At 42.3% G+C, this 13,492-nt stretch overlaps 1 protein-coding gene across 4 annotated transcripts; it reads right to left on the bottom strand.

Annotated features, from left to right (window-relative positions):
* Positions 1–982: 982 nt before the first annotated feature.
* ENPP4 (ectonucleotide pyrophosphatase/phosphodiesterase 4) lies at positions 983–8,997 on the bottom strand. Of its 4 annotated transcripts, none has more exons than XM_058834368.1 (4): positions 8,875–8,997; positions 6,290–7,154; positions 5,205–5,375; positions 983–2,837 (listed from the first exon to the last, which is right to left on the bottom strand). In XM_058834368.1, exons 2-4 carry the CDS (start codon positions 7,110–7,112, stop codon positions 2,473–2,475), a joined length of 1,359 nt encoding a protein of 452 aa, XP_058690351.1. In that variant the 5' UTR covers positions 7,113–7,154; positions 8,875–8,997; the 3' UTR covers positions 983–2,472. The 4 variants fall into 4 exon arrangements, with proteins under 4 accessions (XP_058690351.1, XP_058690349.1, XP_058690353.1 ...); XM_058834366.1 differs by having other exon boundaries at positions 8,818–8,966; XM_058834370.1 differs by having other exon boundaries at positions 8,757–8,875.
* Positions 8,998–13,492: the final 4,495 nt, after the last annotated feature.

Here is a 13,492-nt window from a genome sequence, read left to right as displayed (position 1 = left end):
AGACCACACCACATCTTTGGAAAAGAAAATAATCAGCAGTGCAACTGGAATATAATTTATCCCATTTAACACCTATATTCCCTCTTTAAACCCTTTCCACAGTGGCACTCTCCCATCTTCATGCTAAAGGGAGGAGGAACAGAGGGTGATAAGGATTTCCACCAGACACAGCCACTTGCTGATTTTACAGCAGCTCAGTACCTGTAGCAGTTCTCATCAGAAGGGGCTGCCTAGAGCTAGGAGGAGAAATGCATTTAGACCTTGACTTCCCCAGCTGTAGCAATATTGCTATTTCAGATCAGAGTTCTGCTATCGTGGTTCTATCAGCATTTACAGTTCTGGTCACCAAAGCCTTGCTGGTACCTTTGCTGCCTGCCTGGGAGGGGATTCACAGAGGAACTGAGAGCACATCGACCACATGCTGTGTGACAGCTGCTGGGGGGGAAGGAACAGAGTGGAGAAAATCAGTTTTAGCTTCTAGAAAAAAACCACCAAAATTCACAGATAAAGGACACGATGTCTGCCAGAAAGGTAAACTCAGTCAAGCCTTTCCAAACAAAGATGATGCAAAGCATCTCCAGTAATTCTCTGACTGACCCTCTGAGGATCCCACTCTGGATTACCAGAATTACAAGAACCTAATAAAACTCTAACACAGGAATTCAAGCATCCTCCTTCTTACAGCATATCTAAACCTAGGTTCTACCCTGAAACACATTCTCTTTCTAGTTACTCATTAACCTGACGTCTTGGTGTATGTAATAATTAATTTAAATATGGCAGGATGAGGAAGTGACTCCGTGTTCAGTCCAGCTACTGCTCTAGAATATCAACAGGCTAAAATCCAGTACCCTGTCAGTAGCAGCACAGATTTTTCAAAGGGCCTGAGCCTCTTTCAGTTAATCTGAACTCTTTCAAGTTCAGATTAATTCAGAATAAAGCATTAGTAAGTAATAATTAGCAGTGTGAAAAAAAAAAAAAAAGCAGAACTGGTTAGGTTTTGGATTGTGTTTTTAATCAAGTATAATGGAATCTCTAGAGAGGAAGACACATTACTAAAACTTCCACACATTTATAAAGCTCAAATTTATTTTTTCCAGTGTGCAGTTCAAAGTAACCCCTTCCCTCCAAAGTTCCTGCTCCCTCCATATCAGATCATTAAAAGGCTGTGGCCAACACCAAATTGCAATGAATTTGAAGTTGTGAAAGAGAAACCCCATTGCTGCCAGGTACCTCTGTCACTTTATTTTTTAAAACCATCAGAAAAGGACTTGGTAACTGTAGTTCTCTTTTTGTGTGAGCAATAACAATTTAATCTCACTGAAAGACAAGGTACTATTTAAGGCTTTCTCAATCAAACTATTTTTTTTTAATAGCAAGTTAGTAGATGACCATTAACAAAGAATTAAGAGTTTCAATTAAGAGAACAGTTAGCTCTGGTCTTCATCAGGAATTTCCATCTATGTACTTCAAGCATTATAATTTGTTTTTTGAGATAAGATCTGCTAACTTCTTCCTTTAAATTTCCAGGGTTTAAAATATGAGTTTGGAATCCTTGCTTGATGACTTGCACATCAAACTTTGAATTGTTGTTTTTTAGCACAGCAGCCTTCAAGAGACAATTATGAGCTGGTACACAGGGCAGAACCACCTTTATCTCAAAAACACCTTCAGCAGAATTTACTCCTGAGAAATTTTCCACAGGGTTTAGGAGCAGTGATTCTACACCTACAACTGATGAAACTGGGTAATTCAGACTCCCAGGTTAAGTTGACTTTCTAGAGATAAGGTAGTAGTGCCATCCCAGCTGGACCTGTGGATCTAAGTCATCCAGAGACACATATCCAGAAATGTCAGAGCCACCTGCCCAAGCTTCTAAGTGCTGAACCACATAATTTATTGCTTAAAATAGAAGAGATATGCACCAGTTCCTTCACCACTGACTTCTGTTTCCTTTCTCAGAAATTTGTCACATTGCTGCCTTAGGGTAGAAACAAAAGTCTTGGATCTTCTCTTTCCCCAAATTTAAGGGCACACCAGAATATACTCTCAAAACAAAACTAACTCCTAGCTCTCAATAAAGTTTTTCTTTCCAACACAGGTGCAACAACACTAAAAGTAGTCAATATTAATTTAGTACAAAAAAAGCAATTATCATTTACAAATATTAAAATTCACTTTGTCTATCCTGGCTACTCACACTCTGGAGTCTCATTCTGAAAGTGTTCAGAGGCTTGAATGAAAAACTAAGCATCCTTATTTTGTTAAGCATCTCTTCCAGTAAAAAGCCACCTGTTCACTGTTTGGTTATGAAAATATTTTTATATGACTCTAGTCACACAAATCAGCAGGGTCTGGCTGTACAGTATTTTACACAGATAAAGTGCATCAAACAAAGAATGCCATCCAGTGCAAATTGAAACTGTTTTCCTGAAATCACAACATAGGAAGCGAGGCTCAGCTCCTCCCGCGCTATCCAATCAAAGGATCATCGTCATCACTCTGTAACTGGAGCCGGGCAAAGGGCCGGGAAGGAGCCACTCTGTTCTTGGAGATGATGATGATGCAGGTGAAAGTGCTGAGAACCATGAAAACCCCGATGACGATCCCAATGGCCTCAGGAACACTGATGCACCACTGGTCAGCCAGCAGGCACTTGGTGTTGGCGAAGGTGCCGTTGTGCGGCCGCGGGGCGAGCCTCAGGACGTGGCACATCATGGGGTAGATGTCCACGATGTCCAGGCTGCCGTGGCTGTAGCCGCGTCGGAAGGCAGGACCGCGCGCGGCCAGGAACGGGTGCATGCTGGGCAGGGCGTTGTCATAGCCGTGGTCCCCCACTGCAGCGGGGCAGAGCACACAGTTACTGTCACAGCCTCTGCTGCAGAGCCACTGCTCCCCTCCCCATCTCCCCCAACCCCAAATCACGTGTTCTAACCAAAGGTTAATGCACAACATAAAAGCAGCTGTTGGATCAACCACAGAAGGAAGCCAGAGTTCCTTCCCTCTTCCCCAAACCCCACAAGTCTTCTCCCATACTGGCCTTCCCATTAATTGGTTCTCCCTCCCATTAATCTCTTTTCCTTTCAGTGCTTAACATTCCAGTGTTCCCCTTCCCATACTTCATGCCAAAGTTGAAAATGAGGTTGCAACTCCACAATGACTCAATAGCTAGAAGGCAAATTTTTACTTCTCAGATTCTGGAAAGTCATCTCTCCTTGCAGAGTGGACACTTATTTAAAAATCAGGCACCTTTCCCTTGATAGTGTCCAGTTCGAGCATATTAAATACCCTCAATTCATGCTTATCAGATAAAGTACTTCAGGTGAAGGGACACCCAAAGAGTCAAAACCAAAAGACAAAGATCACTGTGCCTCTGGCAGGCATACAGCAAAACCTTCTGGGTATAAGGTCAGGAGTACTTGGACATCTGGTAGGATTTTAAGATGGACTATAAACAGCTAAAGAGCAAATTGTCAGATTTCCTAATAGCATTCCTGAAAAACCTGTCCAAGGTGCCAGAAGTCTCTCACAGCACACACAGCACAGTACTGATTGCATTTGAGTCCATTTCTTAGTAACAGTGGAGGAATATCCCTGAGATGTGTTTCCTTCGGTGCTTCCCTGAAGCAAAACATCCAGATTCCAACTGATTAGATCATACCACTTCAGGGAGCTTCCTCTCATCCTTTTTAATGTTTTCCACCATTCTGTCTGTTACCACATCTTGTTTGTTTTGACTCATGTTTCTAGATTGTTTTCCCTGCCTTTTACTACTTGTTTGTTCTGAACAGAGCTACTCCAAGTTCCCTCTCCAATGAAGTTCTCAATTTTTCACCTCTGAAGTAAGATTCTGGTGTGTGGAGTTACTGGTATACTTGGAAATCACTGTGCTGACACTTTGTCTGCGAAGACAAATTTTAAACAGGCTTTTAGGCTAAAATCTCCCCTGCCTGATTCTGGGAAGCCTTCAAAATTGAATTGAAAAGAGATTTACTTAACTGATACAATGCTGTATAAATATAAATATTCACTTACTAACTATCTTTAGGTACATGAAATTGAATCTAACCAGAATCAAGAAAAAAGGATCTCTGACCAGAGAACACCTGTGCTACATGTTGCCAAATTGAAGATAATTGTAGCAAATCCGTGGGGAAATTAAAATATAAACACATCCTGCATTAAAAAGGAGTACTTCTGTATAAATACTGAAAAAAACTGAACTTAATTCTGCAAAGGGCAGATAATAAGATCAGCCAAACTGGGTGCAACCAGGATTTTACACCACTCAACACCTGTCTCTAACAGCAGTTGTACAGGGAAGCATCCAGGAGGGATATCCCTGACCTTACCAACCAGGCCAAGCTGTTGGCTGCTCAGAAATTTTCCAAAAGTTGGTATTTTATATTTTATTTCTATTAATAGATTTTCCTACTAAGAATCTGTCCAATCACTTTCTGAACACACATTACACACACACACACTGAGCCTTCATCTGCAACCAGAATTACCGGTTGAATTTTCTTACTATTACAACAAGGAAATCTACCTGGAATTTCTTCTTTGAGATACACTTTCATGTGACTGTTTTATTTTTTCAGTAAATTATGCATGCTCCTTGTCTGCCAAAAAAAACAACCCTGTGTGTGGAACACCTGGAAATAGATACACATAGATATACACATATGTGTAATTTGACATTCTAGCAGGAAGAATGTGCACATCTTAGCAAGGCACTGAGGAGTGACACCTGTTAAGTTTTGTCTTTCAAACATGCTGCTGTGTTCCTACTATTTTTAGAATTTCCTGACATTTACTTTCATTCCCTAGTACATGTATTGTAATATTAAATGTTGGGTGTTGCATGCTTCAATTTATGCACTCCTACATATATACTTTATATAAAATAAAAAGTTAAACCACACTCCAAGGAAAGCTTGAGACAGTCTGCTAACCTGCTTAAGATAACTCAGACTATTAAGTCAAACATGACAAAGTGTTTCAGCCAACAGAATATTCCCCATCTCCTCCTCATCTGTTAAACACTCCAGGCTCAGGCTGAGAATATTGTAAAAAATTCTGCACTGTTCCTAAACCTGTAAAGTGAAAGGACTCCCCCTTGCTAAATGAGAACCATCCTGCAGCTGGCTGGAATAGAAATAAGGCAGTTTACCCCCACAAACCACAGAGGAAGACACACTTACACTTGGAAAGGGACTCGTTCTGTACGATTGTCCAGCCTTCATCTGCAACCAGAATTATGGGCTGGATTCTCTTGTGATGACGATAATGGAACCTGTCTGGAATTTCTTCTTTCAGATAAACCTTCATGTGGCTGTTGCAATTTTTGAGTAAGTTATACACATCTTCTTTGTCTGCCAAGGGAAATATTGCACATGAAACAGCTGGAAATTAGCTCCTGTTTACTACAGTTATCTGTCATTAAACCTAAGATCTATTATTTCAAAATAATTATAAAAAAAAAAACACATAGAAAATTATTTTTTCATGCCCCTTATGAAATGCTACATGGGTTGAGGTGAATTTCAAAATTTGCTTTCATTTTAAATCAGACACCTCCCAGATGTGGGTTTGGACCTACAACTCAACTTACCATCTGGGCTTGAAGGGAAAAATTCAAGCAGAGAAATCACGAGAAAGCAATCACCCCCTCAAGTAGTCAATACTTTATCCAATGCAATATTTTTTTTTCTTTTTTTTCTGTATGAGTCACTTTGTTCATTAGTCTGGCCACAGAGAGGCCAGCAATGTCATGATTTCAGACATAGCTGCTGGGGACTCCTCTGAGATACAAAAACGGAATTCATGGTATGAAATCTTAGGTTTCACTCCCAAAAACAGAAGTGATAAAACAATCAAAGTTTGGACTAGATTCTTACTTGGAAATTTACACAATGACATTTTTTATTCTGAATAAACACATGGGTTTATTTCGTGCTCAGTGTGAATTACAGCTGCATAGACTAAGTGAGCAACAAGAGAGCAAGCAAAATAAGTACCTACCTACTTCATCAACCACCTGCACCAGGGTCATGCTTATCAGCCACAGCAATTGGACAAGAAATTCTCCTTGTCCCACTGTTTGCCAAAACAAACTTCTAAATAAACCATCTTTAGCTTACTTACTATGTCGAAGTTCTGCAACATGAACTCCATAGGTTTTGCAAAAGATAAGAATAGTCTAGGATACTGCATACTTTTTAGAGGCAAGATAAACAAGATTTAATTCTCAGTATATGCCTTAAAAAATAACCAAACCCAAACATACTCTGCCTTGGCAGCACTGCAGCAACCGGAGTCCTGTCTATCAGGGTGTAGTTATTGCGCCCGAGGCATTCATCCAGGACAATCAGCTTCTTTGCAGAACAGGAGGCCATTCCATGGTCACTTGTTATTATGACATTAACAGTGTCCCACAGACCCGCTGCCTTCAGTTTGTTCATAAGGAAACCAACATGTTTATCCACTTCTTCCAACACTTCGCTCATGTTCTGGGTGTCATCTGGGCCGTACTTGTGCCCGCTTGCATCTGGTTCTTCCCAGTAGAGCACAGCAAAATTGACTTGTGGGTCAGAGCTGTTCAGCCATGCAACAATTCTCTCCGCTCTTTCCTCAAATGTCACTGAGAAGTTGTACTTCATAAAGAAATGAGGGGTTGTGTTGTTGATTTTTACATCACTACCGGGCCACATTGCAGCAGCACTTGCTCCCTTTCCCTGTTGTTGATTTGTTACCCAAATTGGAACTGCGTCATCCCACCAGAAGGGATCTGAATCGTTGAACTGTGAAAATTTTTTCTTGGCATCTGCATCGTACATGTCATTAGCCACAATGCCATGGCTTTCCTCATACAAACCTGTCACTATGGTGTAATGGTTTGGGAAGGTCTTGGTGATAAAAGCATTCGTGACTTCTTTTACAAGCACACCATCCTCAATGAATTCCTGGAGATGAGGAAGTTTGTAGGTTTCCAAGTAATCAGCCCTGAAGCCATCAAAGGACACGAGAAGCAACCTGGGTACCGAGTCACCAGCTGAGCAAGCACAACAGAGAAGGATTCCAGTAAAAAATAACATCAACATCGAGTTCATTGTGGAGACTTTGAAGTGCTTCCAGCAGGTAATCAGATGCACCTGAGAAATTTAAACAGACAAGGCATGGAACCAAAACAATTCTACTGTGACCAGTTTAACTAGCTATACATTATATACATCTTCCTTCAAGAGGGCAATTCCAAAACACCCAGTCTAAGCAACCACTCAAGTCAACAGTGGATTTCCCTACTGACTTCAGGGGTTTCTCACATATTGTCAGAGTTTTGCATATATTAAAACAAATGAACAGTGAGATTTTTTCCACTGCAGATTAAAGGAAAGGAAGAAGAGTTTTCTTTTGATAAGTTATTCCACTGTTGTGTGTGTCCTATTACAATTCTACATTCTAAGACAGAAAATCAGTATTTTTCCTCATGTTCAAGCACAGGCACTCGAACAGTTCTGGACCCACATTTAAGGGTCCTCTGCAGCCCTAAATTATTACTACACATCACTGTTCAGATCAGAAGCCTGTTTCCTACTATAATTGTAATTTTCCTTTTTTAGTTTCCACCCTCTAGAGCTGCTGGAAGGCTTTTCGGCCTTTCAACATTCCCATTTACTCACTGCTTATTCCAAACACAGAACTGCCAGGAGTAACTTCTGCTTTCCTTCTAAGTTGCTCTACATCTACCGTAACTGCATTTAAACCTGTCCTTTATATACCACACTTTTCTCTCTATAAAAAAAATCAAAATTAATAACTATGTGGTAAGTATTTCTCAGCAAAGAATAATGACTATTACGAGTGCCAGGTATGATTTGTAAGCTTTTACCCCCTCTTAATGTCTTATGTGACTTAAGCACTTTGTTTAGGAAGGTTCATGTGGAAGCTCTATAGAATGATGCTCTCCGTCTTTAAGAGAAAGTGAAGCTCCAGGTTTCACAAAACCTTCTGCAATGTTGTTAGGGAGCGTATTTGCTTCTCAAGAAGAGCCCTATTACTACAAATTTTCTCTTTATATTTCTTTTATGCTTTATCTTCCTTTAAGTGCAGACAAACTGTGATTCTAGAAGGCACAGCAGCTGTCTTCCCAACATTTTTAACATCAACCCTTTCCCGCAAACTCCTTAAAACGGCAGGTTTAATTTAAAGGTATAAGGCGCTTTAATGTCAGCTGCAGCTTTAGCAGTGACGAGAATTCAAAGCACGGGAAGCCACCCCCCGCCCCCAACAGTTAAAATGCCCACAGAAGATACAAAAGTTACAAGGATTGTCTAAAACAGCATTGAGGCATCTCTTAACACGGAGGACTTGGAGGACAAAAACCCTTGTAAAGAAGAAAAAGGAGAAAAAAACGGGAAGAGCAACGCAGCTGCCAATCACCGTTCGATGTTGTAGGGTGCTTTAAAAAGCAGAACCAGCTTTCCACAGCGCAGTGAGACGCAAACCCGCAGCGTTCGCTTCGAAACGCTCCAAAGCGGTGTGGCATTACAAGTGCCACATACACAAGAGGCATGTTATAACCAAAAATTAACTCTACCCCACACAAACCCAGCAAAACAACCCAGCCGTGAAAGACCACCGGCACTAGACCACCTGCTCCCGAACCTCCCGACCAGGTTTTGGGGTTGCTCGGCTCGGTCAGAACGGAGGCTATTCCGCCTGCAAAGCGCACACACGCGGAACCGCCGACCAACCGAGCGCTCCGGGTCGGTTTCCCCCGCGCCTGTCCTTTATCCGCACTCAGACCGAGCTCACCGCCCCCACAGCTTCCCGCCGAGGGACACCCCCGTCCCGTCCCCGCCAGGGCCCCACCGTGAGGTCCCGCTCCGGCTCCGCTCGGCCCGGGACGCGCGGGCGGCACCGGAGGTGACCGGGGGCAGCAAGGCGGGGGGGAAGGGGGTGCTCAGCGCCTGCGCACCCGCCGCCCGCGCAACCCCAACCGACAACTGACGGGCCTTGGGGGGGGGCACGGGAGCTCCTCGGTGAGCGCGGCCTCCGCCCGCTGTGATTGGCTGCGGGCCCGCTGGCGGGAGATCCGATTGGCTGCTGTGCGGGGGCGTGGCTGGGATGAACGGGGCGGGGAGCGGCAAGTGAGGGGCGGGCGGTGAGAAGGGTTGTGAGGAGGCCGTGAGGGGCAATGGGGGCAGTGGGGATTTTTTCAAAGTCACAGCGTCAATTCGATAGAAAAGAGCTCTGCGATGATCGAGTTCAACCTATGGCCGATGACCACATTATCAACTAGACTATGTCTATCAGTGCCATGTCCAGTCTTTCCTTAAACAGCTCCCGGTGATTTCCTTAAACACCACGTCCAGGGACGGTGACTCCACCGCTTCCCTCAGCAGCCCATTCTAATGTCTAACCACCCTTTTTGTGAAGAAATTATTCTTAATGTCGGACTAAAAACCTCCCGTGGTGCAACTTGAGACTATGACCTCTTGTCCTGTCCTTGTTCCCTGGGAGCAGAGCCCGACCCCACCCGGCTGTCCCCTCCTGTCAGGGAGTTGTGCAGAGCCAGAAGGTCCCTCCTGAGCCTCCTTTTCTCCAGGCTGAGCTCCCTCAGCTCCCTCAGCTGCTCCTCATCAGAGCTGTGCTCCAGACCCTTCCCCAGCTCTGTTCCCTTCTCTGGCCACGCTCCAGCCCCTCAATGTCCCTCCTGGATTGAGGAGCCCAGAACTGGACACAGCTCTCGAGTGACCTCAGCAGTGCCCTGCTGCCACACACCGGGATGAAGGGGGTAGAGCTGAGGGGAGCCATGGGGGCTATGGGATGAAGCCCTCCCAAGCAGAGCAATTTGGTGTTTTCAGGGAGCTCAGGGGTTTATGAGGGATGTGTTGTACCTCCAGACCGGGATGCAGCTCACTTTGGGGCTGTTTGCTGGGCTTCCTATTGTTGCAGAAGGGCACCGTGAGGTGAGGCTGTGATGGGACACGCCCTTGGGAGTGTCGCTGTGTTTTCCCAGCTCACCCATAACCTTCCTCCTGCCTCCTTTGCAGGTGCCCGGCAGCCCTAGGCTGTCACCTTTTCGAGTCAGTGATGCTTTGTCAGCATGACTCCTCCATGACTCCATCTCCCTTTTGGTCACACAGCTCTGTAAGCTGGCTGTTCATATTCTTTCACACACATCACCTTTTTGTGGTCTCTTGAGGAAAAAAAAAAAAAATTTTTTTACCCTAAAACTCAGAATAAAATGGTCATGTGCTGTTGAATGTACTCTTGAATGCCACAGCAGCAGTGAGTGGTATAATGAGTTGAGATCTGTTTTGGGTCCTGGCGTAAGTTTGTTTCATAAATTAAGGCAAATAGTTTACATTCCCATGGTTTTCCTTTTTATTATGAGAAGGGATTAGTAATTCTGCAAAACCTGTTAAGTTACTGGTGTTGAAAAACAATGAGATCAGCTCTATGTAAGTAGACAAATGAAGCATTCTTTAATAGCACAGAGCACAAATCATCATTATTTTAAAATTCATCCTAAAAACTGAGAAAAATACACTCTTATGGCTTCATAACTGACTGAAGTAGATCTGAATTTCATTCTGTGTACCCTGCTAGATGTTTATTCTGCAGGCAGTGTAGATTTCAGCTTGTTTCGTACTAATGGCTTTCACATATGTATGAGTTAGGCAGGTTTTGCTACCTGTATGTGCCAGCTGTAGAGTGGCTCTAAAATGTGGTACAATAGGCTGAATAAAGTGGCACTCCCCTGATTCACCTTGATTTATGAAATGTAGCAGGTGTGGCAAAACACAGGCCTGTAAAAGAGGAAAAAAAAAATCTCCAGGTGAGCTGGATAAGAATTCTTGCAGCTACTCACGTGTTATGTGTCAAGTTCAAGTCAAGGTCCTTGGGTGATTTGTTTTTTTTTTTTTCCTCTGAGTCTCTTTTTGGTTATACAAATTCAGCTTTGTGAATATGCACATGACATCTGATCATGTGGAGGAGAGGTATGTGTCCTTTATAAATTGCTTTGTTGTATTGCCTTAAAAATATTTGTTACTCAGAGTGAACTAGAGCCCCAGGGAATGTGTAATAGAGCAAGTTCAATTTTTTGACCAATTTCATCAATTTAGAATTGAATTCTTGTTAAAAACTTGATGCACAGATGTAGACAACTTTTAAGCATTGAGGCTCTTTTGCCAGCCTACTTTTGCAGCACACTCATTCAGCTATTCACTAAAAGGTGTGAGTAATCTCTTGTTTACCCTTGCCCATGTGCTTTGAAAACCATTTGCAGTATTCACTTATTCACGAGCCCAGCCTAATGTGGTGTGCCCAGTTTGACACATCATACAGGCAGTACACCACAGCAGTCTGAACTGGTCTAGCCAATATGTATCTAATGAGTGCAATACAGCTTTTGGTTCCATTTACAGTGTTCGCCTACAAGAAATGGGTGAATTATATGTATGCTTACATTAAGAGGAGTAAAACTGGTCAATATACGTTTCATGAAACCATAAAAGAGTAACAGCTGTTAAACTTTATTAGACCTTAAGCTTTTAGTGCCCATTTAATCCAAAGCATTGCTTGTGTATGGAGGCTATAAACAAAAAGAGCTCTTAACCTTGGTGTTTCTCAAACTGTGTGGAAGGAGATCCCTAAGGCTGCATGACAGGGTGATACAGAGGACTGTAGTGTCTCTGCTTTCTTTATTTCATTTACCAGAGCCTCCACTGAAAAGAGTCTTGAAATTGGGTTGCTGAGCTTTTCAAGGGTGCTTAGGTTCAGAGATAAACAAGGTTGCTGAAATTATGCCAAATTTTAAAGGCAAACAAAAATGTTTTCCTTGAAGCAGTTAGGCAGATAAAAAGTTGGTATTTCTTAGGCTCTCAGGTATTCCAATGGAGTTTCTGGCCATGGACTTAAAGATCAAACCAATGAAAATTTTAAAAATGAACTGGAAGACCAGGAATAAAAGGCTTTGAATCATCCACATAGGGAATAATTAGGCTCTGCAGCAGGTAAAGCAGGTTTTCAAATGTGTGCTGACAATGACTCCTGGTATTTTTAACAACTAAAAGCTGTTGATAACAGCTGGTGAGAATTGAGTGTCCTGTGCAAAGTGGTTTTCTATTGTTTGTCTGGTTCCCAGTGGAGAAATGTCTGTTATATGCAGAGTGAAATTTATGGATATGTTGGCTTTAAATATGTTTTTTATGCAGCCAGCAGCAAAGGAAATCTGGGTGATCATCATTACTACAGGGGGGTCCTGTATTCATGAACCAGTCCCTCAAGACTGAAGAATCCAGATCAGTTTTAGCAGAACAACAGATGAATATCTGGATGCCTGTTTCAAGGATGTGCTGACTCCTGCTTGAAATACGTCATCCTCAACATCTACCAAACCACTGTCTACTGAAATAATTCTTTGGTGTGTTTGTTTTCCTTACTGCAGTAGAAATAGATACAGATAAAGGAACAAAATGTGGGATAAAGTTTTGTCCTTGTGCTGTTTAGTGTATGATTAGCAGTGGATAGAGGATTATTGTTGATGAACTGTGTAGAGATGAGGTGCTGCTAACAACAAAAATAAAAGCTGAGTCTGGAAATGGTGCAAGAGTTTGTTTGTGGTTGATTTCATCCAGGCATTGAGTGTGGCCAGGATTGAAAACAAAGTGGTATGAATTTATTGCAAGTATCTTAATATGTATCTAAACCATGACCAGTCCGTCTCCCAGAGCCCACACTGCAGTTTTGATAATGTCCTTGAACTGCTTGTTGCAAAGCTTTCGAAATTTTGGAGCTTTATGAAGGAAAAAAGTTGTTGGTGGGTTTTTTTGTGGGTTTTTTTTTGTTTTTTTTTTTTGGTAAAACTAACATCCTGAATGGCCAGGAACATTCATGATTTTGCATTGAGTGGACTTAAGTGCAAATGAAGGGTCTGATCCAGGATGCTAAGATCCTTCAGTTTCTGAGGGACAGTCAACTTTGTTTATCATAATTCAGTTTCAGGTTTGTCTGTTTCCAAGAACTCTCAGTGTTTAAATATTCAGAGGGTTTTTTTTTGCATATCTTCTGTCTCGAAAAAGATACTTTAGTGCAAGCAACTGAAGGACCTCAATTTCTTTAGGTTATGAGGAATGATTTATAGGCTCTTTGCTTAAAGCGTGCAAGTATATTTATCGTGGACAAATAAAACTGAAGGACTCCTTTAGTAAACCATTAAAATTATAGGAATATCCAACTGGAAATGACCAGAGAAATTCCAGTAGAAGAAGATTGCTGTTTCTAAACAGGGCTTTGAACCACTGAAGCTACTTGTGGCACTGATGGATGGGTTGAAGTTTACAATATTATGGAATGTCTAGAATATGTACAAATTATTGCTTCAATAAAGGTGTACCCAGGTAGAACTCTTGGGAATCTGTACTAAATAGTGTAATGTGGGGTTTTGCCTCTGATTCTTAATCTCTGAGAATATGTGGAG

The sequence above is a fragment of the Poecile atricapillus genome, chromosome 3 (genome assembly GCF_030490865.1).
Source record: "Poecile atricapillus isolate bPoeAtr1 chromosome 3, bPoeAtr1.hap1, whole genome shotgun sequence".
NCBI lineage: Eukaryota > Metazoa > Chordata > Aves > Passeriformes > Paridae > Poecile > Poecile atricapillus.
Note: the sequence above shows the minus strand (reverse complement) of the source record. Positions and strands in the feature narration are given on the sequence as shown.

Bases quoted from the DNA above. Each gene is read 5' to 3' on its own strand.
- ENPP4 (XM_058834368.1), bottom strand. From the start codon at position 7,112: ATGAACTCGATGTTGATGTTATTTTTTACTGGAATCCTTCTCTGTTGT. The intron at 5,376-6,289 runs GTATGTTTGGGT...TTCCCTTGGCAG, and splicing joins TGCAGTGCTGCCAAGGCAGA to ACAAAGAAGATGTGTATAAC. The intron at 2,838-5,204 runs GTAAGTGTGTCT...GCCCCGCTGCAG, and splicing joins GAACGAGTCCCTTTCCAAGT to TGGGGGACCACGGCTATGAC.